The sequence below is a fragment of the Dreissena polymorpha genome, chromosome 13 (assembly GCF_020536995.1).
Source record: "Dreissena polymorpha isolate Duluth1 chromosome 13, UMN_Dpol_1.0, whole genome shotgun sequence".
NCBI lineage: Eukaryota > Metazoa > Mollusca > Bivalvia > Myida > Dreissenidae > Dreissena > Dreissena polymorpha.
This window is the reverse complement of record NC_068367.1, coordinates 26168561-26196320: the sequence shown is the minus strand read 5'-3', so window position 1 is coordinate 26196320 and position 27760 is coordinate 26168561. Positions and strand designations below refer to the sequence as shown.

Here is a 27760-nt window from a genome sequence, read left to right as displayed (position 1 = left end):
ATAAATATGACTTACTTTTAGAGTGTTAACAAGTTTTTACAATAGCCATAATTGGACAAAATTCCCCCGTCCCCTGGCTGCCATGCTTTTTAATCAACCAGAACCATTTTCAAACTCGTCCAAGATATTGTTGGGACAAATCTTCTTACCCAGTTTCATGAAGATTAGACAATAACTGTGGCCTCTTGATTGTTGAAAACGTTTTACTATAGCCATATACATGTATAGCCATATAAGGAAAAATACCCCACCCCCTGGCAGCCATGTTTTTCAACCAACCTGAACCATTTTCAAAAACGTCCAAGATATCATTGGAAAAAATCTTCTGAAGTTTCATGAAGATCAGACAATACATGTGGCATCTAGAGTGTTAACAAGGTTTTGCTATAGCCATATATAAAAAAATGCGCCGCCCCTGGCAGCCATATTTTTCAAGCACCCGGACCCATTTTCGAACTCGTCCATAGATATCATTGGCACAAATCTTCTGACCAAATTTCATGATGATTGGACAATATATATGGCCTCTAGAGTGTTAACAAGGCAAATGTTGACACCGCACAATGGAGAAAAGGCAATCACAAAAGCTCACCATGTGCATATTGTGCTCAGGTGAGCTAAAAAGAGCTTTAAACAAGCTCCTACCTCATTCTTAATGATGTTTCCCACACCTGGGAGTATGAACTGATCCAGTAACACGTCACAAACGAGTCTGTCGTGCTGCTCTCTGAACAGAGAGAACGCCCTCTTGAAGTTGAATACTGGAGAGCAAATATTCAAGTTGTTCAATTCTTCATACATGTACTTCATCCGGCAGGGCACAGAAGGTCTGAATGGCAAGGTTTTAGATGTAATGAATCAAGAATGTGGGACAAACTGCAATGGTTGCTATACAGTGTTGTATTCAGGCTACACTATTAAGAAAAAATATGGAAAACATGTAAAACCAGGGTTCACACGAGATATGTGTCTGATTGACAATGAAGCCACAGACGTCACAAGCTGAATGATGTCCAAATGTTGAGAATTTTCATTTAAGTAACATTAACCTTTGAGCGAGGGACCCTCTCCTATCAAGCAACTTGTTCAGTCAATTACATTCAGCACAAGCTGTGTAAAGTCCACTCTGAGCAATGCCTGTAAGTTTGACATCGGCCTTGGAGCTAGGGACACAAGTCTTAAACCCTGCACACTGTTGGCAGATAGTGAACATGTTTGGCAAGTTACTGCAATACTGCTCAAGTATCTTCATACTTATCTGTTCTCTTACAAATATGAACTCGATATTTGTGCAAGGAACTTAAGGTAGATTTGCATGTGACAGGAAGTGGATTTCAACTTAAACATTTGAGTCCTGTATCAAAAAGAAACGGACTGAGTGGTTTGAGGAGCCCCCTGTCAGAGGTAACAAACGGACAAATCAGAGTAACAAAATCAGAGAAAATAATATGTACAATAGCGAGTTATTTGTTGCCTGACATCTAACCAATTGTAATTTGCATCTTGTATATAGATAAGCTATGAAATCTAATAGCTGTTACATAATTGTTTTTCCTTCTCGATGACGAACATAGTTGTGATTCTTATGTCAGTTGTATTTCTCATGTTTCACCTAAGTTGTAAGATATTTTTGGCATTGATTAAACCACAGATGGTGTGTGAAACATAATTGCCCAGCTTATTGTATTCTTTGTTGTTTTAAGCTTCACTGGCCAAAGGCCAGCGGGGCTTATGTTATGATTCTGTGTCCGTCGTGCGTGCGTGCCTGAACGTTTCCTTTAAACATCTTCTTCTCCTAAACTACTGGTCCAATTGTGATGAAATTTCTTAGGAATGTTCCTCTTTCAACGTTGTTCAAATTATGCCCCTGGGGTCAAATTTGACCCTGCCCCGGGGTCACAAAATTGAGCATATGCTTATATAGGGTCTATTTTGTGAAAACTTCACATATTTTTTCGTCCATAACCATTGGGCCTTGGGCTTCCAAATTTGGTATGTAGTGGCATCTTATAGTCCTCTACCAAGTTTGTTCAAATTATGCCCCTAGGGTCAAGTTTGACCCTGCCCTGAGGGTCACAAAATTGAACATATGCTTATATTAGGCATTTTTTGTGAAAACTTTAAAAATCTTCTTGTTAATATTAGTATGGCATAGGGCTACCAAATTTGGTATGTAGTGACATGTAATAGTTCTCTACCAAGTTTGTTCAAATTATGCCCCTTGGGTTAAATTTGAAACTGCCCCGGGGGTTACAAAACTGAACATATGCTCATAAAGTGCTTAATTTGTGAAAACTTAAAAAAAAAATTGTCCATATCTATTGGGCCTAGGGCTACCAAATTTGGTATGTAGTGACATCTTATAAACCTCTACCAAATTTGTTCAAATAATGCCTCTGGGGTCAACTTTGACCCTGCCGCGGGGGGTCACAAAATTTAATAAACGCTTATAAAGCGCCTATTTTGTGAAATCTTTAAAAATCTTGTCGAAAAACCATTCTGACTATGGCTACCAAATTTGGTATGCAGGAACATCTTAAAGTCATCTACCAAGTTTGTTACTTTGGGTCAAATTTGACCCTGCCCTGAGGGTCACAAAATTGAACATATGCTTATATTAGGCATTTTTTGTGAAAACTTTAAAAATCTTCTTGTTCATATTAGTATGGCATAGGGCTACCAAATTTGGTATGTAGTGACATGTAATAGTTCTCTACCAAGTTTGTTCAAATTATGCCCCTTGGGTTAAATTTGAAACTGCCCCGGGGGTTACAAAACTGAACATATGCTCATAAAGTGCTTAATTTGTGAAAACTTAAAAAAAAAATTGTCCATATCTATTGGGCCTAGGGCTACCAAATTTGGTATGTAGTGACATCTTATAAACCTCTACCAAATTTTTTCAAATAATGCCTCTGGGGTCAACTTTGACCCTGCCGCGGGGGGTCACAAAATTTAATAAACGCTTATAAAGCGCCTATTTTGTGAAATCTTTAAAAATCTTGTCGAAAACCATTCTGACTATGGCTACCAAATTTGGTATGCAGGAACATCTTAAAGTCATCTACCAAGTTTGTTACTTTGGGTCAAATTTGACCCTGACCCGCGGGTCACAAAATTGAACATTATATACGCTTGTATCTTGCTTATTTTGTGAAAACTTTAAAAATATTCTTGTCCTTAACTCTACATCTAAGACTTAGGGCCACCACATTTTGTATGGAGTGAGATATAGTAGTCCTCTACAAAGTTTGCTCAAATTATGCCCCTGGGGTTAAATTTGACCCAGCCCAGGTGGTCACAAAATTGTACATGTGCTTAAATAGGGCCTATATTTAAGTATCTGCACATGCGGAGAATATTTGTTTCAGTCTTTTTCAGCAGTGGAGCGATACAGGGCCATCATGGCCTCTTGTCTTTAAATACACATCACACAGTTCTAAAAATAATTTTAAAATACCTAGTACATATGTTCAATTTACAACCAACAACATGGGTAACAGGTGGGTGGGGTAATTTAAGATGTTTATTTGAACATCAACATTGATTTTTCAGTTGTTACATCTGAAATATGTTCATAACAATATACATTATAAATATTTCTACGTGTAACACATTTCAGTTGATAATTTAATTGTTATGGAGCAGTTATTATATAGATATGTTTTAATTACTATTACAATGTTAGTCATTGTATTTTTGAAATTAAGTCCATATTAAAATTTCTATAGCAAAAAAAAATCCACGGTGACCTATCAATTTCTTTACTTCATTTTAATGCTTAGCTAGTTTCCTTTAATTATTGAGAACTTCAAATGAATATGAATATTACATCAACACAAATATGTTTCTGTATTGCATGTTATCTATTTTGAACTGTGCAATAAAAAATTCAAAACAAACAAAAAACTAGTCATACTTATTTCTCATTATTTTTTACGATTTCCATAATTTTTGGTTTTAAAACTGTTCACTATGATAATACACATGTTACAGTTGCTAATCTAATGCAATCTCAATACTATTATGCCATTTTAAATGTATTACACAAAAACATTTTACCGTACCCCCAAATTTATGCCCCGCAAAAATGACCTTTTTTCAAACGCACATGGCATTTAAAAACCTTCGTTATCTCAAAATTATTCACGGTGACCTCTCTTTTTTATTTTATATTAATTTCAGATACAGATTCATTAATCACCATACAAAAAATTATAGCATTCCGGATATTTTGAAAATTTTCACAAAACGATCGAACATCCTTAAAAATTGTATTTTTATTCATAATTTCATCCAAAACATAACTGCTGCACATTAAATTGAGTTTTTAGCATGACTTTGGTATCTATTTGAAAGTATTGTAGTCAAAGGCTTAACTAAGATTTATAGTATACAAATACATGTACATCTACATGTACAGATGAGGTGCTTCTTTACATGAAAACACGATGTGATAATTTCAGATACAAGTATTATACTTTAAACACAAACATCAAACTGTACAAGAAAATAATATAAACCATTTGGTTATATCTTCAACTCTGTTATATTGTCTGTAAAAACTCTCAAGACAAAGTGTTAAGAACAGATCAACAAGTATTTAGTTTCGTTTTTCACTTAAAGGGACTCAACTCTGACACAATTTTATGTCAAGTGAATGCATAATGATCATGCGATTACTGATCTTGGATTAAACTACATTCTACTTCCAAAGGTAGAACATTATAAAACTGCATGTAGCTAAACATGTTCATTTTAGGGTAAAATTGTCAATACTTGTACAGACTACAGAGCATGGTTTCATTAACTAAAACATTTTGCACTGCCCAATAAATAAGTAAATCAAATCAATATTTTTGCAAACAAGAAAGGCAAAACAGAAATGCCCAAACAATAATTATTGCACATAACAAAGTTACAAAATAAATATGAAATTCAATCTTAGTTAATGTATGTAACTGCAATGACTGGACTTTAAACCATTTAAAGTTTCCATCTGGTACTTTACGGAACAGATCCATTGACCTTTGGTTCATATACTGTATTTAATGAGAATACTAGAATGCAGTGCTCCAGCTAGGCCTAAATTGAACGGCGCCCCGCCCTGCCCTCAAAATCCAAACCTCCGCCCTAACCTCCATAGCCCCCCCCCCCCCCCCTGGCCTTTAAATTTTTTTTTTTTTTTTTACATAATTATGATCATTAATAAATCTTGTTTTATTAAAGTATTTCATTTAATTTAAATTTATTAATTTAATTAAATTAATTTGTATTTAATTTATTCCTCATTGAAGACTTGAAACTTGAAACTTATTTATTTGATTAAACGCCTATTTTTATGCGTGCATATTCAATGGCGTTGTACATGTAAATATGACATCAAATTCATAAAAGTTACAAGGTAAAAAGCTGACGCCATATAAATATAGGCAGTAACTAAAATCTGATAAACACTTTAAAATAACCAAACTAAATAAATAAAACAAAACACTACTTAAATTAAGTAAAAAAATCAATAAGTAGATAAATAGATAATGAATTAATTAGTGAGTGCATTGATTGTGGGATTTAAAACACACATTAAATGAGCACATTAAAAAGTTTATATAATTTAAAACAGTGTGTCGAACTTCCTAAAATAAAATGTCTTCAGGTTTCTTTTGAACAAATCCAATGTCTCTGACTGCCTGATCGCTAATGGAATAGTGTTCCAGATTCTTGGGCCAGCAGTCCGGAAAGCCCTATCGCCGAATGTTCGTCTTTTGTTTATAGGGACTGTGTAGCTCATCACGTTATTGTCGGCAGATCTCAGGTTCCGCTTCGGAAATTGGAGCGTTAATAGTTCCGTTAGATAAGCCGGCTCGTTTCCGCTTGAACAATTGTACATAAAGGTCAATAGTTTGAACTCTATTTGGGTTTTTACCGGTAACCAAAGGAGATCGAACAATGCTTGACTGGAACTATCGTATTTTTTCCGATTAAGAACTAGCTTTGCACACATATTTTGAATTCTCTGCATTTTATTAAGATCACACTGGGCGGCTCCATACAATAAGACGTTACAGTTATCTAGGTGTGAAACAACTAATGATAAGACAAGAATCTCTGTGGCTTCACTTGTTAAAATTTTTTGAATGCTTTTGATTTTAAAATAATTAAGCATGGCTGTTCTGCATTTACGCGTTATATGCTCCTTAAAATTAAGTGTTTCATCTAGAAAGGCACCAAGGTAGCGTATACACTTTTGTTTTGGAACTGCATCATTTATAATGACAACCGACTCAGTCACACACTTGTCAAGTTGTTTCCGACTACCAAACATTATAAATTCCCTTTTTGAGTTATTCATTTTGAGCTTATTCCCATTCATCCAGTTGTTAATAGTTATTGCGCAATCTTGAAGGTCTTGTATTGCTTTGCGTTCCATTGATGGTGTTGGAGTAAAGCGTATATTTGCAGTGTGGTCATCAGCGAATCCATACACAGAAATATGCGGCGAAATGACATCGAAGAGCGTTCCCGCGTATGTTGAATATAACCAAGGCCCGAGACAGCTTCCTTGTGGTACAGAACACTGTAGCTGGCGTGGAGCTGACATCGTTGATTCGCTTTTGACACGGTAACTTCGCGGTCGTATATACGAGTCCAACCAGTTTAATGCGGTGGCACAGACGCCATATTGACTGTTAAGGACGTCCAGTAGAATGTTGTGGTCCACTGTGTCGAATGCAGCGCTTAAATCGATGGCTATTAAGGTGTTGACTTCCTGTTTCTCCATGCCATCCAGAAGGTCATTGATAAGTCGCAGCAGGGCTGACTCACATGAATGATGTCGCCGATATGCCGACTGGTTTTTCGGTAAAAGGTTATAACTATCGGTGTGGATATTAAGCCTGAAGAGAGCAGCTTTTTCAATCAATTTGGATAAAAATGAGAGATTGCTTACTGGTCTATAGTTCGAGAGTTCAAGTTCGAGACCAATTTTCTTGATCAATGGTCGTACTATCGCTTGCTTACATTTCAGCGGAAAGACTCCTTGTTGTAATGAAAGATATACTAACCTGGTCAAAAGAGGGAGTATGTCATTTAAATGTGATTTAAGAAAATTTGTTGGTAAAACATCAAGTTCACAAGATTTAGTTTGCAATTGAGAAATAAGAGTTTTAATTTCGTCTTCAGACAGTTCTTGAAATGTTTTCAACAATGGTGCATCTTTAATTTCTGCTTTGTAATCATCAAAATCTTTCAATTTTATTCATAAAGTGATCAGCAAATGCTTCTGCAAGGTCGTTTGGCATTTTATCTTCTATACTTTTGCCTGTCAATTCTGATACAAATTTGTACAGTATTTTCGAGTCTCCCTTGGAATTGATTATTTTTTGGCTCAAAGTGTTACACTTTTCTCGATTTATTTCATGGGTGTAGTTATTTCGGGCTTCTTTCAATTGTTCGTATAGGTGCGGATGTTTATATTTTCTCCAGCTTTGCGAAATTTTCGTTTAAGTATAACAATATTTTCGGTAAACCATGGTTTGGGAGCACGACATATTTCATTTTCTCTTGCATTGGCGCATGGGTATCCAGTATTCGTTTTACTTCATCTTCAAACTGGTCAACAAAATTGTCGATATTGTCAGCGTCAATAGCTATATTTCGAAAATCCTTCGCAAATTCACTTTTGTTTATGTCTTTTAGGTTTCGGTAAGATACACGTTTAATAATAATGGGAATTATATATTCTAACAATCATTAATAACATATAAATTAACATGCAACAGGAAGCATTCCAGATAACCACGCGCTCGAAAGTGCCCTTTTGACAAAAAAGCCCCCCCCCCCTGCCCTTTTCAAATCCTAGCTGGAGCACTGCAGTATAGTTACAAAATGTATGTTATTGAATCCATCCATCTAATAAGTACTAAAATTTATGTGATGTTGACTTGCGATAAAGAAATACCTATATTATCTGGTCACCACTTTATTAGCAGACCTTTTCACAGGCTTTTAAAGGCTTAGAACCTACATGCCTGCATTTCCAAAGATTATGGTTTAAGCTCTGACAAAATATGTAAATTAACAAAGGACCCATACAGTTAAAGGCCTGATTAAGTGAGTACCTTTGATATTTATAATACCCAGTGTAAATGCTACACAGTACACTGTCAAAAAGATAACATAAAAAATCATATATACATGTAGTCCAGTCAGTCTAACATTTGAGGTAGAACTAATTGCAACAGTATTTTTCTTTGCATAGAGTGAAAGACATCACTGAAATGTATTTCCACAAAAAAGTCCCACAAATTTTGTGAAGCATTAACTCGGATATTTTTGTTTAAAAATCGGTTGAAAGAAATACTTTATATATGGACACATTAGACTTCCGTTCAAACAGTTTTACCCAAAACGCTCAGAATTATGACGTCACTAGAATGTTAACGTCATAGTTCGAAAAATGGCCGCGCCTTTGAAAACCGGTTGTTTTATCTAAGAACATTTGTCATTTTTCTTTTATGTCATTAAATTAGTCGTGGGAAACACCTAGAAAGTATGTAAATCATTATATATTAACAAGTTTTTGATAAATGAGAAGTAAAAGTACTTTGATAAATGTACAGTTGAAATATGCAAAAATCGTGACCTTCATACAAGATAGATGTTCATTTATCTGTGTTTTAATGGTAAAATGATGTTACATGATTTACAAATGATTAAACAAATGTTGCAGTTCAGTAAGCACTGTATTTCTGAAATTATTTGCTTTAAAGCGAATTTTTTTTCGCTAACAAAGCAACCGCTCGTAAAGTTTTTCTTTTCTACGGAAGGCCATTCGGGTCTTATTAAAGCATAATTATATAGGTTTAATTTAACATAAATGACCCCTATAACCAATTTAATCGCTTCTTTTTTGCAGATGGACTGTGTATCATAGATTGGCTGATTATTTTCTAGTCCATACTGTTCCAATATGTGAAGAAGGAAACATTTAATCCATTTTACACAAAGGTATTCCAATACATTTAAATTGTTGTTGTTTTGTTTTTAAGATTCTTATTTTATGTTCAACATGTTATGACATAAAAGATTCAGCTTAATATACTTATGCTTTTAGTTTGGCTATCAACACTTAAACAAATATTTTATAAAAAAACAATTATAGTAAAGTTATTATTTTGTTACAGGTGGTCAAACTTTTGTGCGGGGGCTTACATATCGGTGTCAAGGATCCTGCAACGACAATGACAGGTACATTTGCAGAAATATAAGATATTATTTTAAACAATAGTTATAGAAAACACGAAAAACATAAACATAAAATTAATAAACAAATTTAATAATGTACTCATTCGCTGCTAACTTAATAATTGGAATTGAAGTACGAAATGAAAATATTTCATTTAAATGTTTCAGTGTTATGGATACACTCGTGTTGTTGAAAACCACCGCCTCTTTGAATACTACGAAGGTTCTTCTGAGGTAAACTTCTTAACTCAAACCTCAGAACTATGGTATTAAATATTTTTTTCGATCATAAGTACCTTTTTTCTTCGTTTCACTGCTAATAAAAAAAGATCTTATAATAAAAAAGAAGTATTTTCTATGATGGCGTTTAAAATTATGTTATTCAAATTAAAATATCTTTCTGTATAAAAAATGTAAGATTGCTATTACCACGTTCCCGTTATTAAACATGCTCCCAGATGCCGATATCATCCTTGTCCAATAACAATTTGTTATCATAAGAAAGTAACAATGTATTCTCTATGTATTATAACAGTGGTAATTTGGTTCCTTTTAACATCAACAATAATATTATCATCAGCGTTTCCGTTTAAGCCTTTAGATGCTAAACTGTAATTAATGTAGTGGAGGACAATAGTTTCATACACAATGACATTAAAATGCCTACTTAAATTAGAATAAATAGAATACTTCTTTTTAATCTTGCAGACCATGGATATATGCAGTATTTGTCGTGAATGCATTGACGAAAGTACCCCAAAGTAGCCCGTCTTGGTCCAAAGGGATGTCAAACGCTATTGGACATAAGAAGTAAAAGAGGACTTCAGTTGAATGCTGCACCGGGTGACATCGTTCATGTTCAGTGTAGAAAAAAAAAGTTCACACGGCCTGTCAAGGAGCAGGATATATCTGTCACTAACAATGTGTCACGTGTGTTACGCTCTGATGCTCAGTTTGATTTCAAACAAAAAAAATTATTTTGTGCAAATCAAGCAAAATTTTCTTTACAAACAAACAAGAGATCGAGTGATACATATCCTGTTAGAAGTTTACACTTTCAGGAATTTATTGTAGATGTTTGCAATACAAGGAAAGATGAGGCTCGTCTTTCCCACGTCATTGACTTTCCTGCAGCAGAAGCCATATACTACCAGTCGTGTAGTGTGAACTTCAGGACTGGAAAAGGTATTTGAAAATGTTACCATAACGATGACAGTGAATCTACATGTGGTGCCAAACGACAGAGAACTCCTGGAAGACCAGAAAACACAGGCCTGGTTGGTGCTTTTGAACATGTGATTAAGATGATAGAATCGGGCCAAAATATGTCGATTGTTGATCTTGTAAACAAAATGTCAGACATTTGTGGGGAAGAAAATGCATATTCTGCAAAATATATGAAAAGGAAAATTACTGAACATTTTGGCACGAGTGTTGTTATAAGAAATTCAGATGGGAAAAGCGATATTGTGACAATGAGACAAACCATCGCAAACATAATTCATGAAATCTACAATGAAGACGATTCAAATATGTCAGAAGAAGAAAAGAAAAATAATTGAGTCTGCTGCTAAATTAATCAAATATGACATAAATAACATCAAAGAGACAAAAGACTGTTACCCATCTTGTCAAGATATTGCTTCATTACAGAAGAACTTGGATTATGTGCCACAAACTTTACAATCTCTATTGAAAAACAACCAAAGAAAACTGTCAGCCATAGGTCAAAGTGGATGCAGGGGAGTATCGTGTTCAAATTCCATAAAACCTACAGAACTGGACTTCAATGAAAATGAGACTTGTATGGAATGAAATGTTTGCTAGATTGCCGATATGTAAGTGTACATAGATACAAAGTTTCTCTAATCTTTAATGCTCTGATAGGTACAAACGTCTAACAATTTGTATATTGATTATACTAAGCAAACAATGATTTGCTACCAAAATGCTACTGATTTCATTTCAGTTAGACTTAATTGATTTATGTTGCTTGTTTTTCATCATATGCATGTGGTACAGACAATTGATTGATGTTTGGTCATTTATATGTTTGAATATTGTTTGTATACATCTATAAAAGTACTATGTATTACATGATGCGGTTTGAACCCTTGATTTGTTGCTGTCAAAATATACTTATATATGTCTATCACTAGAAAGTTTTGTATAAGCCTCACAAAACTATGTCAGAGCAAATTTTTAGTTTGCATAGATAATACATTTGAAATAAAAACCTCTTGTTATTGACTATGTAACTAGTTGTGCAGGTGCTATTATTCATAACCTTATTGATAAACTGTTGTTTAAAGCCAAATTGATATATAACATCACAATATTTATATGTGCCAATAATATAATATACATGTATATTCATATATTATTGGGTTACTTTTTTTTATTTATATCCTTTTTGTTGCAAACATTTTTTCAGTGGTCTTAAGTATGTAAATAGTGCACTGTTTGAAAAAAAGAAAATGTATTAGTGGGTGGGGTAATTTGACCCCGAAAATAACAATTTCAAATAAAAAATACGAATATGGCCAGTACACATTAATAACATTTAATTGTACATTGTTAAGTATAATAAATGTTGCTGTTGTGATGCAAAATAAAAAGTTAATTCATTGTCAATCGTTGTTGTGGACTAATTTTACTAAACCAGTACGATCAAAATGAATTTTGCAATAACTTTATCACCCTCTTGTCTAGCACGAAAAAATCTTGTTAATGGAAGCGGGTACACTTGAGGACTTTTTAACACAGTTACTATATACGTATATGTTGTTGAAAATGCAAAAAGAAATTCTGTTGCAATTAGTTCTAGGTTCGACCCTTTTTTCAGCTAAACTGACTGGACTAATGAGAATTGTGAAAAATCTTTCTGCTGGTTAGATGTTCATTAATACATGTACAGTCAAAACTGCCCTAATGGTCACTTGAGAATAACAGTAAATTGCAGACAACAGTCATTCTGGATTCTTTGGGGGGGCGGGGGGATTCTGGGGTGGGGCATGGGGGATGGTTTGGGTGGAGTGCATTGTGGTATGTCAGGTAAGCGTTGTTTTGTCAAAGTATGAATCAAATGTGATCATAAATAAAGAAGTTATGGCAATTTAAGCAAAATGTTCAATTATCTAAGTATAAAAGGGGCCATAATTCTGTCAAAATGCTTGATACAGTTGTCTGCTCTTGTTTATAGATTGGGATAATGTTGGTAAAGAAGTATGCAAAATATGAAAGCAATATGTCAAAGGACATAAAAATATTTGAGGTGGTACGCAAACTTTAACATAGATTTATCAATAATATGCATATTCTAAGTATAAAAGGGGCAATAATTCTGTCAAAATGCTTGATACTGTTGTCTGCTCTTGTTTATAGATTGGGGACATGTTGGTAAAGAAGTATGCAAAATATAAAAGCAATATGTCATAGGACATAGGAAATATTTGGGGTAGTACGCAAACTTAAACATTTGCATGCTTACGCTAACGGGAACGGGATTGCTAACGCCGGGTGAGTAGGATAGCTCCACTATATATATTTCATATATAATAGTCAAGCTAAAAATGGTGATCTGAGAATTATAGCGGTCACTCTTGGACAACGGTCACATTGGCCATTGCCCTTGTCTGACTGCTGTTCTCAGTTTTGACTGTATACTTAAACTTTTGTTAACAACCACAGAAACGTTGAAATTCAAACCTGATTTCTGCTGCGGAGTTTCTAAATGTGAGAAGATCCCCAGACATCTGCAGTTCAAGGGTTGGGGTCTCTGCCTTGCCACCTGACTCACTGTCCACCCGCTGGTTGTTGATGAACGACTGACCGGACATAAGGAAGTGGATCCTTGCAACAGTTATTAATATAAACTGTTTGTAGTTAATCATTATGCAAATGCATATTTGGAAAGTTGCATACTGACTACTGTTTCAAAGATTAAAACTGTTAACTGTTGTTGAGCCTTAACTGAGTATACATGTAGTATCCCTTCAATTCAGTAATGTTTTAATTTAAGCGATTAGAACATAAACCTGTTTATTGGATTTCAAGATCCCTAACATTCTGAGAACACATTCTTTCTTCCAGTGTTCTTTCCCCACATGCGTATTGATGTCCGAGAAAGACCCCTTATATTAAATAAAACCCAAAACCAACCAATTCCAATTCAGTGAGTGTGCACACAAAAATGGAGATTCAATTTTTCATGACCTTCATAAACTGTGATTTTACAACCCTTTAATATAGTAAACTTAACATAAAAAGAGTATTAATTCCTACCGGAGACAAATATCCCCAAAGTACATGAAGAGTTCCTTTCCCAGTGTCTGTACATCATCGAGAGATCGTCCAATCAGCTGATGGAATGGGGATTCTCCACTGCTGCCTCTCTTCCTGAACTATATATTATAAATGTTTTTTCAAGAAGGTATTATTGGACTTACTTTAAAACAACAAGGGATATAATTTTCAAAGATTCAAATGAATTAAGAGAATAGTATGTTAGTGTCATTTTGCACTTGAATTTGTCTGACTAGCTAAAGAAAGGTTTATATGGCAACATCATAGAAGCAGTAACACAGGAGGACAACTACAAACAGAACAAAATAGACATTTCAATTTGTGTTATGGATACATTTCTAAGTGAGTTGAACAAAAGATTTAGGGAACTACAATGAAAAGCTGCCATTGGTTTGAAAGGTATTACAGAGGCATTGTACCATCACAGCTAGTGGCCTCAAATGATTTAAAGAGAACTTGCTTTCTCCTCAGAGTCAACTGTCAGAGCTGCTAAAGACTTAGTTGAGAGGTTTCAGTGATGGCAGGGCTCCCTAAAGAAATGTGATGTACAGTTGTATCCAAATATAAGAACTCTTGGGAATATTGTGTGCATTCCATGTTACGTCATATGAATGGGAGAGAATTATCAGTGCTTTAGGATTGGTAAAAACAAAGCTGAGGTCTAGTATGGACCAAGCTCTAATCTTCTTGTGCCTACCCTCCATTCACCAAGATATTGACATAGTCAGTGTTCTGCCGTGGATGTGCCCTTGCATCATTGGCGCAAAAATAAAATAATTGTCCCCACCCGTTTTCTGTATATGGGTCCGCGGGCGCACAGGAATTAGGAATTAAAACTAATCGATTCAATTTGTAATTCGGTAAAGTAATCGAGTGAATGTGTAACTAGAACGAATTATTTTATTGGACGTGACGTCATTGTGTAGCCAATGCTTAATTTACTTTAATAACACTTTATTGCAATTGTAAGTTGAGATTTTAAGAACCAATCAGCTGATATCAAGGAAATTTACACACCTATCAAACTGGCGCAAAGTGACCGGCCAAAGAAAACAAAATCCATTTTAGTTTTTTTCTTCCGGCAAGTAAAATTAGAAAATATGACAATAATAACAACACCTCAACAGAGTCTTCCCAAGTCCCAACATTGTTTAGCAAATGACAAAAAAGTCTGCCCGTAAATGTACATTCCAAGCAAATTGTCTTCGAAAATTGTCTAGGTCACTGTTTGACAACAACAAATTACATGCAGTTTGTGCATAAAGCACAAAAAAGAACAAGATTGTTTGTCAGAAACACAATTCCCCCTAATGCGCCGCTTTTTTTTTACCTTTGACCTTGAAGGATGACCTTGACCTTTCACCACTCAAAATGTGCAGCTCCATGAGATACACATGCATGCCAAATATCAAGTTGCTATCTTCAATATTTCAAAAGTTATTGCAAAACTTTAATGTAAGGTTAAAGTTTCGGTGACGGAATGACACAATGACGGAATTACAGACAGACAGGCCAAACACAATATACCCCTTTTCATTCAATCCGGGGGCATTAAAACACCTTTACTATCGGTAATTCTAATTATCGAACAAGTACTTTGACACGCAATGCTGAGTCCAATGACCATAAATCTGTTCGAAGTTTTGTAAATATGTTAATAATTGATTGACAATTAAAGTTTTTTAAAAGTTCACGTTTGAATTAGAATGTTACATCCTGTGGACTTGCTGTAATAAGAAATCAAGCAAATTTAAGTAAAGAGTGCAAGTAAAAGGTAATTAGTTTCTGAAAATTTAATTCTGCTACAAATATATGTCTGTGTCCCCAGATTTTTCTTTTTGTCCCCACTTTTTTAACCCTAAAGGGTCCTTGTCCCCAACAGTAAAGATTCAGGGCAGAACACTGCATAGTTTATCAAGCAGGTTGTGAGAGACTTTGCTAGGAAGAATACTAGCCCTTGCTGCCCTCATGTTGGAGTTTTAGGCGATTGTGATAGTAAGTTATTCAGTGTTGATGATGGTGGAAGTAAAACTGTGTAGAAGATAATAACATTTTATTGTGAATTTAATTTGAAACTTAAGGGGAGGTTTCAACTCAAAGAGTGGTGTGAATTTCAAACCAATATTTAAAGCTTCAGATTTCAGACAGGTGCTGATTTTCTTGTTATGTTACATAATATTATACAATGTTATACTGTATATAACAAAATAAGGTTTTAATGAGCATTCAAATTCTTCTTGCAAAGTACAAAATTCAATCAAAAAATAAGGGAAGGTTTACCCAACTCGCACCCTTCCCAGTTTGACCCCCCAGCGAAATAAATCCTGCTACCGCCCAGGTACATGTATACCTGGATCGTAGGGCCATAATTTTAGCGTTTAAGCTATCTTGGCCCGTCTTATGAAGGTCTTTGTGAAGGTTTCTCACAATTGATATATAACTAATTAATTTCATTGTGCGCATAACATGATGGTACAAATTTTTTAACGTTCCAATTTTCCTTGTTCAGTCGGGTTTTGAAAAGGTTCACATTATTTGAAGAAATAGTTTCTTCACTCAGACCTTTCCAAAATGAAATAGTTCTTATTGAGAATGAATTTAATTTGATGTTCTTCTTGCACTTTGGTGTTTGAAGTTTCAAGGAATGACCACGCAAATCATTTTGTGAAAGAGAGAACAGTTTGTCCCATTTCAGACTGTCAATATTGCGTATGGATTTGAACAATTGGATCATATCAGCTCTATCGTGTCTATACTCCAAGGTGACAAGACCAAGTTCCTTCAATCTCTTAGTGTAAGGAAGGTGATACAAGTTTGGCACAATTTTGGTAGCTCTTCGTTGAATATCTTCAATTTTCTTAATATGTTTTTCCAAATGTGGAGACCATACACTAGATCCATATTCCAATGTGGGTCGAACAAGCGATTTGTATAAATGATTAAACATGTCCTTGTCAAGATATTCGAATGTTCGGTGTATCAATCCTAGAATTCTTTGTGCTTTACATGTGATAATAGAAATATGTTGATCAAAATTGAGCTTATTATCAAAAGTTATTCCCAAATCTTTCTCATTTGTCACAGATTCAACATAAACAAAATTTCCATCCTTCTCTCTCATAGAGTATCTGAACACTTCGTCTTCATTACTTCCTATGTGCATGACCTTACATTTATCGGCATTAAAGGACAATTTCCACTTTTCACTCCAGTCACAAAGTTTGTCAAGATCAGCCCGAAGCTTTTCACACTCTTCAATGTTGCGAACTTGTGAATGTAATTTAGTATCATCAGCAAAGATTTTCACGATTCCAGAGACAACATCAGGCAAGTCATTGATAAAGCAGAGAAATAGAATTGGACCTAGCACACTTCCTTGGGGTACTCCACTTACTACATCAGCCCATGAAGAAACAGATGAACCAACCCGTACGCACTGTGTCCTGTTAAGTAAAAAGTTTTTCACCCAGTTGAAAAGTTGACCGACCTACAATTCCCATTTTTTTCAGCTTAAACAGCAGCAAATCACGAGATACATGTAAACGGTCAAACGCTTTGGCAAAATCAAGATAAATAATATCTATTGGTACTCCAGAGTCTTGCATATTTGCCCATTCATCAAAAATTTCTAGAAGCTGAATAACACAAGAACGTCCTTACATGAAACCATATTGAGCATCTGCAAAAAGTCTATTGGAAACCATATGAACTGTTAATCTTTCTCTAATCAATTTTTCACAAAGCTTGCATACAACTGATGTTAAACTAACAGGTCTATAGTTTGATGGGTCCTTTTTGTTTCCTTTTTTGAAAATAGGCGACACAATGGCCTTCCTTAAATCATCTGGAATAACTCCTTCGTTCAATGATTTGTTGAAAAGCAATGTTAATGGTTTAACTAACTCATTTGTAGCTTCACTAAGCACTTAAGGATGAATACAGTCCGGTCCTGGTGACTTTTCTGGGTTTATTTACTTTAACACTTTTAAAACCTCAATTTCACTAAAACTTATGTGATTTAAAATTTCAATGTCATCCATGACCTCTATGTGTTCTCCTGTTTCAATCTCTGCTTTCACAAATACACTGCTGAAAAAAGAGTTGAGTAAAATGGCCTTTTCTTCATTAGTTTCTGCCTCTGAATCATCAGGCTTGATCAATGCACTGATAGTGTCTTTAGTTTTCCTTTTGGAGTTCACATACCTCCACTGGAGGCTCCAGAGGGACTTATTATTGTTTTTAACTTCTGAAGCTACTTTCTTCTTGTATGCTTTTTTACTATATTTTATTGTCTTTGCACACTCTTGTCTGCTGCTTGCATATTTTTGATAAGCTATAGGTGATCTGGAGTATTTGTACTTTTTCCAATACTTGTTTTTCTTATGTATTGCTAATCTAGTGTTTTTATCCAACCACAATGGTGACTAAGCACAACAAATATTTTCAAATATGTTACGATTTGACTTAAATGGAATATGTTTGGATGTTACCTCTTCAATAGTAGTTTTAAACAAGGGCTGTTTGTAAAACATGCATGCCCCCCCATATGGTGGGCTGTCAATTGTAGTGGCAGCCATTGTGTGAATACGTTTTTTGGCACTGTGACCTTGACCTTTGACCTAGTGACCTGAAAATCAATAGGGGTAATCTGTGAATCATGTTCAATGTACCTATGAAGTTTCATGATCCTAGGTGTAAGCTTTCTTGAGTTATCATCCGGAAACCATTTTACTGTGTCCAGTCACTGTGACCTTGACCTTTGACCAAGTGACCTGAAAGTCAATAGGGATCATCTGCGAGTCATGATCAATGTACCCAGTCTGCGAAATAAGCGCACGCCCGGCAGCCTGGGCGTGTAAATTATAGCTCGGGCCTATCAAAATTGCCATATCGTACACCCATCCGGCCAGTAGAAATTCCTTGTATCAATATTGTTTACATTTTTAAGTGTGATAAACGTCATCGGATTGGTCCATACATTCAACGGTCATTTTCGAGTCGTAACCCAGGCCAAGTGGTGAAAAATTTAGACTGGTTATTTACTATTGGCACACATCATGCTGATATGTTTACTGTCGAAATAAACCAATCGACGTCCGCGGCTTGCATTTCCCGAATAAACATGGTTTTACTTTGTAACTTTGTGAGTGTGTTTATTTCCAAAGTTGTAAGTCCCTACGCGCGTAAGGCTGCATAATGCTTAAATACGTAGCTAAAGCAAAGCCTGGCAAGAAACTGCCCACTACTGATCGTAAGTCAACAAATGGCTATGAAAAATCACGAAACGTGAGTGTCAAGAAAAGTGTTTAAAAATCAGTGATGAAGGAGAAACTACTTCTGTAAGACAGAGTTTATAAAGCTATGCTTAAAAACACAGCATAAGAAAAAAGTCAACATGTATGATAAAAGTATGCCATCTATGCCTTCACTTGTCAAGTAAACTTCTGGAAAACAACTATCAAGTTGCTTGTTTTACAGGATATCGTTTCTGACGAAGAGGATCTCGAGGATGGCAGTGATGATGAGATGACCGAAGATGTTGTTTATCACATGTTAAAGAGTTATGATTAATAAAGGACATAATTACCTTGACTTGTTATATTGTGTTGCAATTGTTTTTGCAATATGCTTTACAGTTAACATACCCTGGATACAATTTTACTTTTAATAGATTATCTGCTATTAAAAGAGGAAACCCTTTAGCAGGGTGTATATTTTAACAAATTTACTTTGGGCTAGTAATTTTGCTGCTGGGCTACTTGTCTTCACCATTCCAGTAGCCCGAATGGCTAGTGGATAAAATGAACTATCGTGTAGACTGTGTACCTATGAAGTTTCATGATCCTAGGCGTAAGCGTTCTTGAGTTATCATCTGGAAAGCATTTTTCTAAGTTGAGTCACTGTGACCTTGACCTCTGACCTAGTGATCTGAAAATCAATAGGGGTCATCTGCGAGTCATGATCAATGTACCTATGAAGTTTCATAATCCTAGGCATAAGCATTCTTGAGTGATCATCCGGAAATCATCTGGTGGACGGACATGTGGACGGACCGATATGTGCAAAACAATATACCCCCTCTTCTTCGAAGGGGGGCATAATAATGTCCATGCACTGTTTGTATCGCTGTTCGTAAATAATAAGTCCCATACCACAGAGGACAGATCAGTCCTTATACTTTCATAGTTGCCCTTGAAATATTGAAGCCTTTCTTGTTGTTCTGATAGATCATCCGTAAATAAGCACAGTTTGCAGCACACAACAGAATGATCACTTTTACCAATGGGCGATGTCACAACAACTGAGTTATATAGTACTGTATATTCATCGGTGGTGAATTGAATAAAAGATCCAGACAGCTGGGATTATGACCCTCTCTAAAATGCGTACATTCCTTTAAATGCTGATGCAGAAAACAATCCAATACTGACAGTCGTCGAAATTCGCACTAGTCCGACAGCAAAAAAACTAGTGGTTTTTTTTTTCGGGCTTGTAGGAAATCCAATATTTGTTTTATTACAAACCCGACGTGCTTGTACAATTCATTAAACAGAAAACGAGTTCCACTTTCATTTACAATATTTGTAAACAAAGTTTTGAGCCGCTTAAATCAACAGCCGCTTATGTTTTAACACACAGCGCACACGTACTGGGCAATCAGCCGATAATTGGATTAGCTGCGCATAAAGCGCATGTTTTGTGGTTCCCAGATTATTATTATGTAAAATAAATGTTTTGCGTTGCGTTCGGGACACAGAGAGTAATGGCCGAACAGTTGTCATTGAAGTACGTCGTTGAGGAATGCGAATCTGAGGTAAGTGTGATTGACGCATTTGTCAACTGGCTTTTTGTAGAATAACCTGGCACTTAATTGCTTATGTATTTTCGGGTGGTTCAAGTTTGCTCTCTCTTTCACATGGATAGATGGGATACATTTCTGCTGATTTTTTACCTAAACTTAATGAATATATTTATAATTGTGATTTGATTGAAATCCGTGTGTGAAATTAATTTCTTCTTATTTCAGGATCCGAAAGAGGCTGGCTCAGATGACGAGGAAGCTAACTTGGATGAGGATAAAATTAATAAGAGATTTGTATTGTATTCTAAAGATTGAATAAATGAATGCTTCTTTGGATGTTTTATGTTATGTTTATCTGCATTTTTAACAAAAATGTTTGGGCTAGTAAAATCTGACTCGGGCTAGTTCAAATTCCCATATTACTATCCCGACTTGCTTGTAGATTTACATCTAAATTTCAATGACTGGGTTGACTTTCGATACGGGGTTGGCTTCAGCGTACAGGTATGTCAATACTATCAGGGTTTTTTTTTTTAAAAGGGGAATACACTGGACGCTGGGTAAAAGGGGAAAATCGAGCGCAAAAGAGACATATTTGGGGGAAAAATAAAAACTGTTCATTTCAATGTCTATAACTCGCCTACAGACTTCAGGGTTTTTTTTAGAAAAAGAGGCATGTCTCTGACCTTTTTGTTCTTAAACACATGAACAAGTATGATATTAAAGTCAAAGTCCTAAATAAAGTTGCAGGGGTAGATCTAATAATGGGAAATGTTTTCAACTGTGGCCAGGGAACAATGTCAATATTGTGATTTCAATTTCATGATGAATGGGTTGACAATCTAGATCTGCTACAGTATTGGAAGGGAAAGGTGCGGCCGCTACCGATTGTCTACTTTCACTTTCACAATAATCCGACAGTATTAATCGATGTTGATTACATGTACCTCCGAATCCTGCTGGGTTTCAACGGTTTTTGATGATTCATTCTTAAAAAATGCGTCAACGCAATTAATATTTTCCGAGTCCGAACGTTTTATTTTGTTCGTGTATGAACGCTTATTGTGAGACTTTTTTCTGTTTTAACGTTTATATCTTGGCTTTCACATAACCCGGTTGAAAATTCGACTGGTTTCCGGTAATTAATTTACGAAACACCCTTCTCGCGCAAGACCGGAATCCAGTAAAATAGTCACATGATTAATACGATTAGTTGCCCGGTTTCAATGACGTAATTTAAGAGCTATATATAGAATCACTGGGATTCCCAGATTTGAGTGTTCGTAGGGAGAGAGAGAAAGAGCGAGATCGTTGTACATGGTACAAATTGGATAAGTGTCGACTCCCCAAAAGAAAGAAGAACATTTCTTTTAGGGTAAAATATTATCTTTTGGTGAAAAATTTTATTTTTGGAGGGGAAATGGTAGTTTTGGGGGAAAAATTCTGGTAGGGGAAGACGCCGAATATCGGCTTTACTTTCTTAGTTAAAAAAAAACCTGACTATATAAACTGTTCGCTGAAGTTTCTTTAGCTAATTTTAACGTATCTTTATCAGCGTTGTACCTAATGTATCTTTACTATTTTCCAAGTAAAACTTAACACGTGCTAAAAGATATAACGATTTAATAACAATAATCACAAGCTAATTTTACTGAGTGTTCGTTCGTTAACAGTCGGACAGGTTCACGGCGTCCCCTCCATACGCATGCGCAACGCGCTTCCGATGGGTCAGACGCAACTCTCCAGGTCAGCCACAACACTCCCCCCGTCTTTATTGTTGGAACCGCTCCCCGGACCAGGTACCACCGCCCGAAACAATATTCTGCCATTTATCTGGTTGTGGTTTGTTGTGCAAATCCTGGATTGCCAAACTGGCGTATATTGGGGACCATCGATTTCCGAGGTAGATCTACAGGGCAACCTGCCCTGTGGAGATCGCATCAGACAGGTTGACTGCGTTTCTCGTGGTGACTTTCAGGATGTGCTGCGTTGTCACCCCCTGAAGTTCCGCCAACATCGCAGTCACATCCCCATCTTCCGTTGGCGCCGGAAATCGATGATAGGGCCTAGTGAAGTAAGGAGCGTGAATTCACTCCTGTTGTAACAAAAGTGGGTGTTGGGAAAAACTTCCAGCCAACACCCGACACGACTGAGTGAACGGCTCGCCCCCCGGATCCCACGGATATGAATCAGGCTGACTAGCCGATTCCATTCGATTGAAAACATGAGCTAACTGGCCGCTTGGATCGGCCAACTGTCTATCGTAAACTGTTGGCGCATGGACCTTTTCAAATTTAACCCCCACGCTGTCACACCCAGGGACACGACAGGTGTGGTTTCTTGTACACTTATCCACCTGGCGCTGGCTCTCCAAGCTCTTCTGGATCTGGGACGAACTGTCCCTTCTTGTGGTCGTGCGACTCCGTAAAGGACTTGTATCCTCGGACTGGTCGCCCTCGACCCCGTCTCTTCTGGTGGTCGTGCGACTCCGAACAGGACTTGTATCCTCGGACTGATCGCCCTCGACCCCTACCAAAGGTAGACATCCAACCGCCCAGGACTCGGTATGACCTTCTGCCTTCTTGTCCGAGAAGTGACACTCTTGGACCCCAACAGTAGCTTCTACCTTGTCACCGCTGGAAGAACTGACATCCATCGGGCAAACTGCCGTCGATGACTTTTTATGACCCTTTCTCGGAATTGGCGTTCCTGACAGGATATCCGGATCCGGACCTATGTCCACTGTTCGTTTGAACATGATGACTTTTGCTACCACCGGTTTATCTCTGAATGTTGTATTCAAAGGTATTCTTTCGCCATTGATTAAAAGGCAGTCCGAGTGCAGATCAATCAATGCCTTGAAGTGCCGCAGCAGGTCATGTCCCAGCAACATCTCATCACTGATTGGCGCTACACATACCCCTTCCCTGGAAGACTGCTTTCCAAGCTGTACGTGTAAAGGCTGTGTCACAAATCCTTTGAGAACCGAATTCTTATCAGCAAGCTGCATGTTGATTTCCCTGACCTTGCCTGGTTTCCGCTCTAACTGGTCATAGACTGCTGAAGACAGTATAGATATATCCGCTCCAGAGTCTACCCGAGCCCTAACCTGACGGTCTCCTACCAACATATTCACATACGAAGACCCTGCCGTCACAACCATGACTGCTATGGTCTCCACTCCACTTGCTGACACGGATTTGCTCCCTTCCTTTTCAGCCGCCAATCCAGATGAAGCATCCTGCTGCACTTCAACCGGCACTAACAAATGGCCTCTTGCTACATCGGGCTGCGGTGCCTGGCCTTCGCTACCGGCCCTTTGGAGTTTAGTCTTCTGTGGACTCTTTTCAGCCACTTGACCTTCAGACGTTGATTTAAGGGATTCCTGGTGCACCTTACAATTCTTTTTTATATGGCCCCTGCCATTACAATGAAAACATCTGAAAATCCTCTGTGGGAACGTCATATCCTCGTTATTTCTTGCACTGTTTGATGCTAAACTAGCTTCAAACTTACAAGTCAGCTGCTCGATCGCCTTTTCCAGTTTTTCTAATCTCACATCACACGGGGACTGAACCGCATTGACCGCTATTCCTTGATCATATTGCTTAGCCTTCTTGCCATCCACCACTTGAGTGACATACTGATGGTGTCGTACCAGATCAACAGCTTGCTGAATAGATCGTGGTCGTTCAAAACAGGCGTGTTTCCCTGCTTCACTGTCAATACAACCTTGACAGAACTTTGAAACTGCCTCCCTTTGACCAAACTGATCAGGAAGGTCCCTAAAAGCAGGTATTGCCAGAGTTAACACTCTATCCGCCCAATCTTCTAACGATTCCCCCGGTTGCTGTGTAGCCTGCTGGAACTTAGCTCTACTTGTCTCAGGTAGTTCCTTTGAACCAAAGCGCCTTTCCATCTTTCGCATAATGTCACGGAAAGAAAAACTTTCTCCCATATGCGTCTCAATAGTGAAGTAATCGAGAGCCTTCCCCTCGAGGCACCAGTTCAGGTAATCACGGCATTCATGATCAGACCATTTGTAGACTTTCCGATAGCTGTTGAACTTTTGCTTGAATGACAGCCAACTGGTTCGTCCATCATATCGTAGGTTCTTTGGCTGCCTCCTTGGATCACCGTGGACTCTAGAGTGATATTCATTCTCTGATAAACTATCAGATTCTGAACTGGAACTGTAATAGAACCTTGATTGTGATGACCTTGCCCTGTGACGACCTTGTACATGACGATGCCGCCTCCTTGAAACACCGTGTCTTGACCCTGATCTCGAACTGGAGTCGCTGGAGTGATTCCTGTGCTTTGGCTTTTGTGATGGCCTACCACCAGATGGAGCATGACTGTAGCGGGAATGTTTACGAACTGACCGTCTGTTGTCGTCTTCATTTCCCGAGCCACTGTCGTCGTCTTCCTCTGATACCCTATCCTGTGACCGACGACGCCTAAAATGATCAAAAGTCTTGGAGTGATTTCCCCTTTGCCTCTTTTCCACCCGCACCGCTGATTCATTGTCCGAGTCACTGCTCTCATTTGTTCTAAATTGTTTCTTCAACGGCTGTTCAACCCCCTGGCTATAAATTGAGGGCTTACAGGGCCTTTCATCTTGTCTTGACTGCTTTTTCTTATCTTTTTTAATGGGCTGCTGCTCTTCATCATCATATCTACCGCTTATGATTCCGCTTTTAATATCAGAAGCTATTTGTTTTTCAGATACATCTTCAAGGCAATTCCGGGTCTTGCATAAAACTCCTGTGTATTTATAGCATCTTACACAGTTCGGATCACTGCAGAAGTTTAAATCATCGTTATCACGTGTTGAGTGTGACTGAGCTCTTGTGGGAAGTGTCATGAATTCAAACCCACATTTTTTATTTAGGAAAAACAATAAGGCGAATATGATGAGACCGATATAGAATGAATACTCGGATAACCACGTTAAACCATTCATGATTCGTTATAACAATAGTTTTTCCTTATATGGTACACAACTGAACCGAAAGTAGAGTTTTATTGTTTTCGCCTTATTGTATTCTTATTTTCAAATAAAAATTACCTAAATAGTCCAATCGATGTATTTAAACCAAATTATGTTGAATAATATTGTTAACCAATGTTCACTTAATTAATTGCAACAATAGCCCACCATACCAACCAAACTGGTCAGAAGTATACGAACAGCCAAGTTCAACTCCCTCCGTCTTTACAACTGCAGCATAGTATCTGTTTGCAAACTGCAAAAAAACACCCTGTGTGCCCCCGAAAACTGCAAATGCGAGAAGTCCCTGTGCGCAAACTGCGACGTACCCCTGTGCGCCTCCGCAAACTGCGAAAACGCTAGTACATGTTCACCTGTGTGCTCATAAACTCGTGACGTCACAGCAACAATTTTCTTTTCAAGAGAAACACTTCTTAAACAAATTAATACTGCCAAACTGGCTCAAATTTGTTTAAAAATAATCTGTGCTGGTCGATCTGCACCTACGAACGTACTCTAGACGATCTCAGTTGTGAAATACGATGTTTCAATAGCACGTGGTTGCCAAACTGGCAAATGCAAAAGTTCTTAATTACCCGGAATCCCGCTGTTCTTTAAGTATTTGCCTCGTCGCCAATAATGTATCTTTACTATTTTCCAAGTAAAACTTAACACGTGCTAAAAGATATAACGATTTAATAACAATAATCACAAGCTAATTTTACTGAGTGTTCGTTCGTTAACAGTCGGACAGGTTCACGGCGTCCCCTCCATACGCATGCGCAACGCGCTTCCGATGGGTCAGACGCAACTCTCCAGGTCAGCCACAACATACCTTTTCAACAGAATTTCCACTGACATCTTTAACTGTCTGCTTCAGAAGTTTCGCTTTTATTTTGATCCCTTTTAATTTACACCCCGGACCTTCAACCATTTCCAATAACCAACAACTGTATTATGAAATTAGACAAAACTGAAATTTGTAATCAGAGTTTCCCGCAATAATAATTCCACAAATAACATTTATTGTAATAACAGGTATGGGACATTACTATTCTGCGGCCACTGCGGCCATATCTGCGGCCCTTAATGCGGCCGTTCTGCGGGCAAAATAGAGTGCGGTATCATTGATTTATTGATTGATTAGATGATAAGATCTACCCACAGGAACGATAAACACAGTCCCTGCTACCACTTTCCATGCTACCACATACTGTTTTTGTTTTATAGTTTTTTTTTATTTATTTTATATTTGCTGTATCAACTAACAATGTACATACGGTTTTGTTATTTCCCATACGGTAATACGGATAAGTGAGGAGTGTAGAATTTTGCAGAAGTAAAGCGCTTTATACATATTATATTTGTACATAATTTATAAAAAGAAATATAATGATACACGTGATGTTTTATAATTTTGTTAAGTGCGCGCGCCATTGAACGATGAGTTAAGCGAGAGATGCGAATTAAATTACACGTAATTAAAAAACTGATACTATTCTGTCAGCTTGATTTATAAATCATGTTCCATCGCGCCACTGTATTCATTGTTTCATGAAATTGTGTATAAAAGCAAAACGATTGAAATTATGCCAGAAACCCAACTTTTCGCATTAAATGACCTTTATGATAACGCCAGCAGACCCGAATGAATACATTTTATTTATTCCAATCAGGTAAATAACAATGATAATAATAAAACAGGGGAAGTTTACATTGTGTATTAGCAACCTGCTGTGGTGATCTCTATCGTATCAGCTCAATACACAGGCACGTGGCTACTGTACTGGAAAAATGGATTTACTGCCAAAATAACTGATTTAATTTATTTCTAAATTGTTGTGTACATTTAAAATTAACAACGAGAATGGATCCACATCACCGTTGCACATTTTTATTAAAGGGGCCTTTTCACAGACTTTGGCATGTTTTGAAGTTTGTCATTAAATGGTTTATATTGATAAATGTAAACATGAAATTTTAAAAGCTCCAGTAAAAAATCAAATATAAAATTTAAAAAAGGAAAAAAAAGTAGCCCGCGGCAGGGCTCAAACCAGTGACCCCCGGAAACCTGAAGTAAAAACGCATTAGCCAACTGAGCTATCCTGCAAAGCATACATTAGACGCTTATTGTATACGTTATATAAGCAATCTTCGTAGTTTCACAAATTTAAACGACAACAACAGAACTCTCCAAATTATTCGACCGTTTCGCGTTGCAACGCTTTATGACACTGGCTATATAGCATGTAGTCTTATATAAATAAGACACATTTAAGACATGGATAAAATATAAATAAGACACATTTGAATATTTCATTTCTTTAAAAAAAATAAGCACGTAGTCACATATAACTAAGAAACATTAAATACACAGAAAAAAAGACACACGCGCATCTTTCATTTCTTAAAAA

At 36.9% G+C, this 27760-nt stretch overlaps 2 protein-coding genes across 2 annotated transcripts in view; both read right to left on the bottom strand.

The window, feature by feature from the left end:
- LOC127854528 (endonuclease 8-like 3) overlaps positions 1–26369 on the bottom strand; it is a 52356-nt gene extending 25987 nt beyond the window's left edge. Inside the window, exons 1-4 of the mRNA XM_052389592.1 lie at positions 26182–26369; positions 13531–13649; positions 12955–13098; positions 646–829 (exon numbers count right to left, since the gene is read on the bottom strand). Of these exons, the coding sequence (XP_052245552.1) occupies positions 646–829; positions 12955–13098; positions 13531–13649; positions 26182–26280 (546 nt within the window). The 5' untranslated portion in view covers positions 26281–26369. The remainder of the gene's footprint in view (positions 1–645; positions 830–12954; positions 13099–13530; positions 13650–26181) is intronic.
- Positions 21924–26106, bottom strand: LOC127854940 (uncharacterized). Its single transcript, XM_052390115.1, has one exon. The coding sequence runs from the start codon at positions 25317–25319 to the stop codon at positions 22443–22445; it is 2877 nt and encodes a 958-aa protein (XP_052246075.1). The 5' UTR covers positions 25320–26106; the 3' UTR covers positions 21924–22442.
- Positions 26370–27760: the final 1391 nt, after the last annotated feature.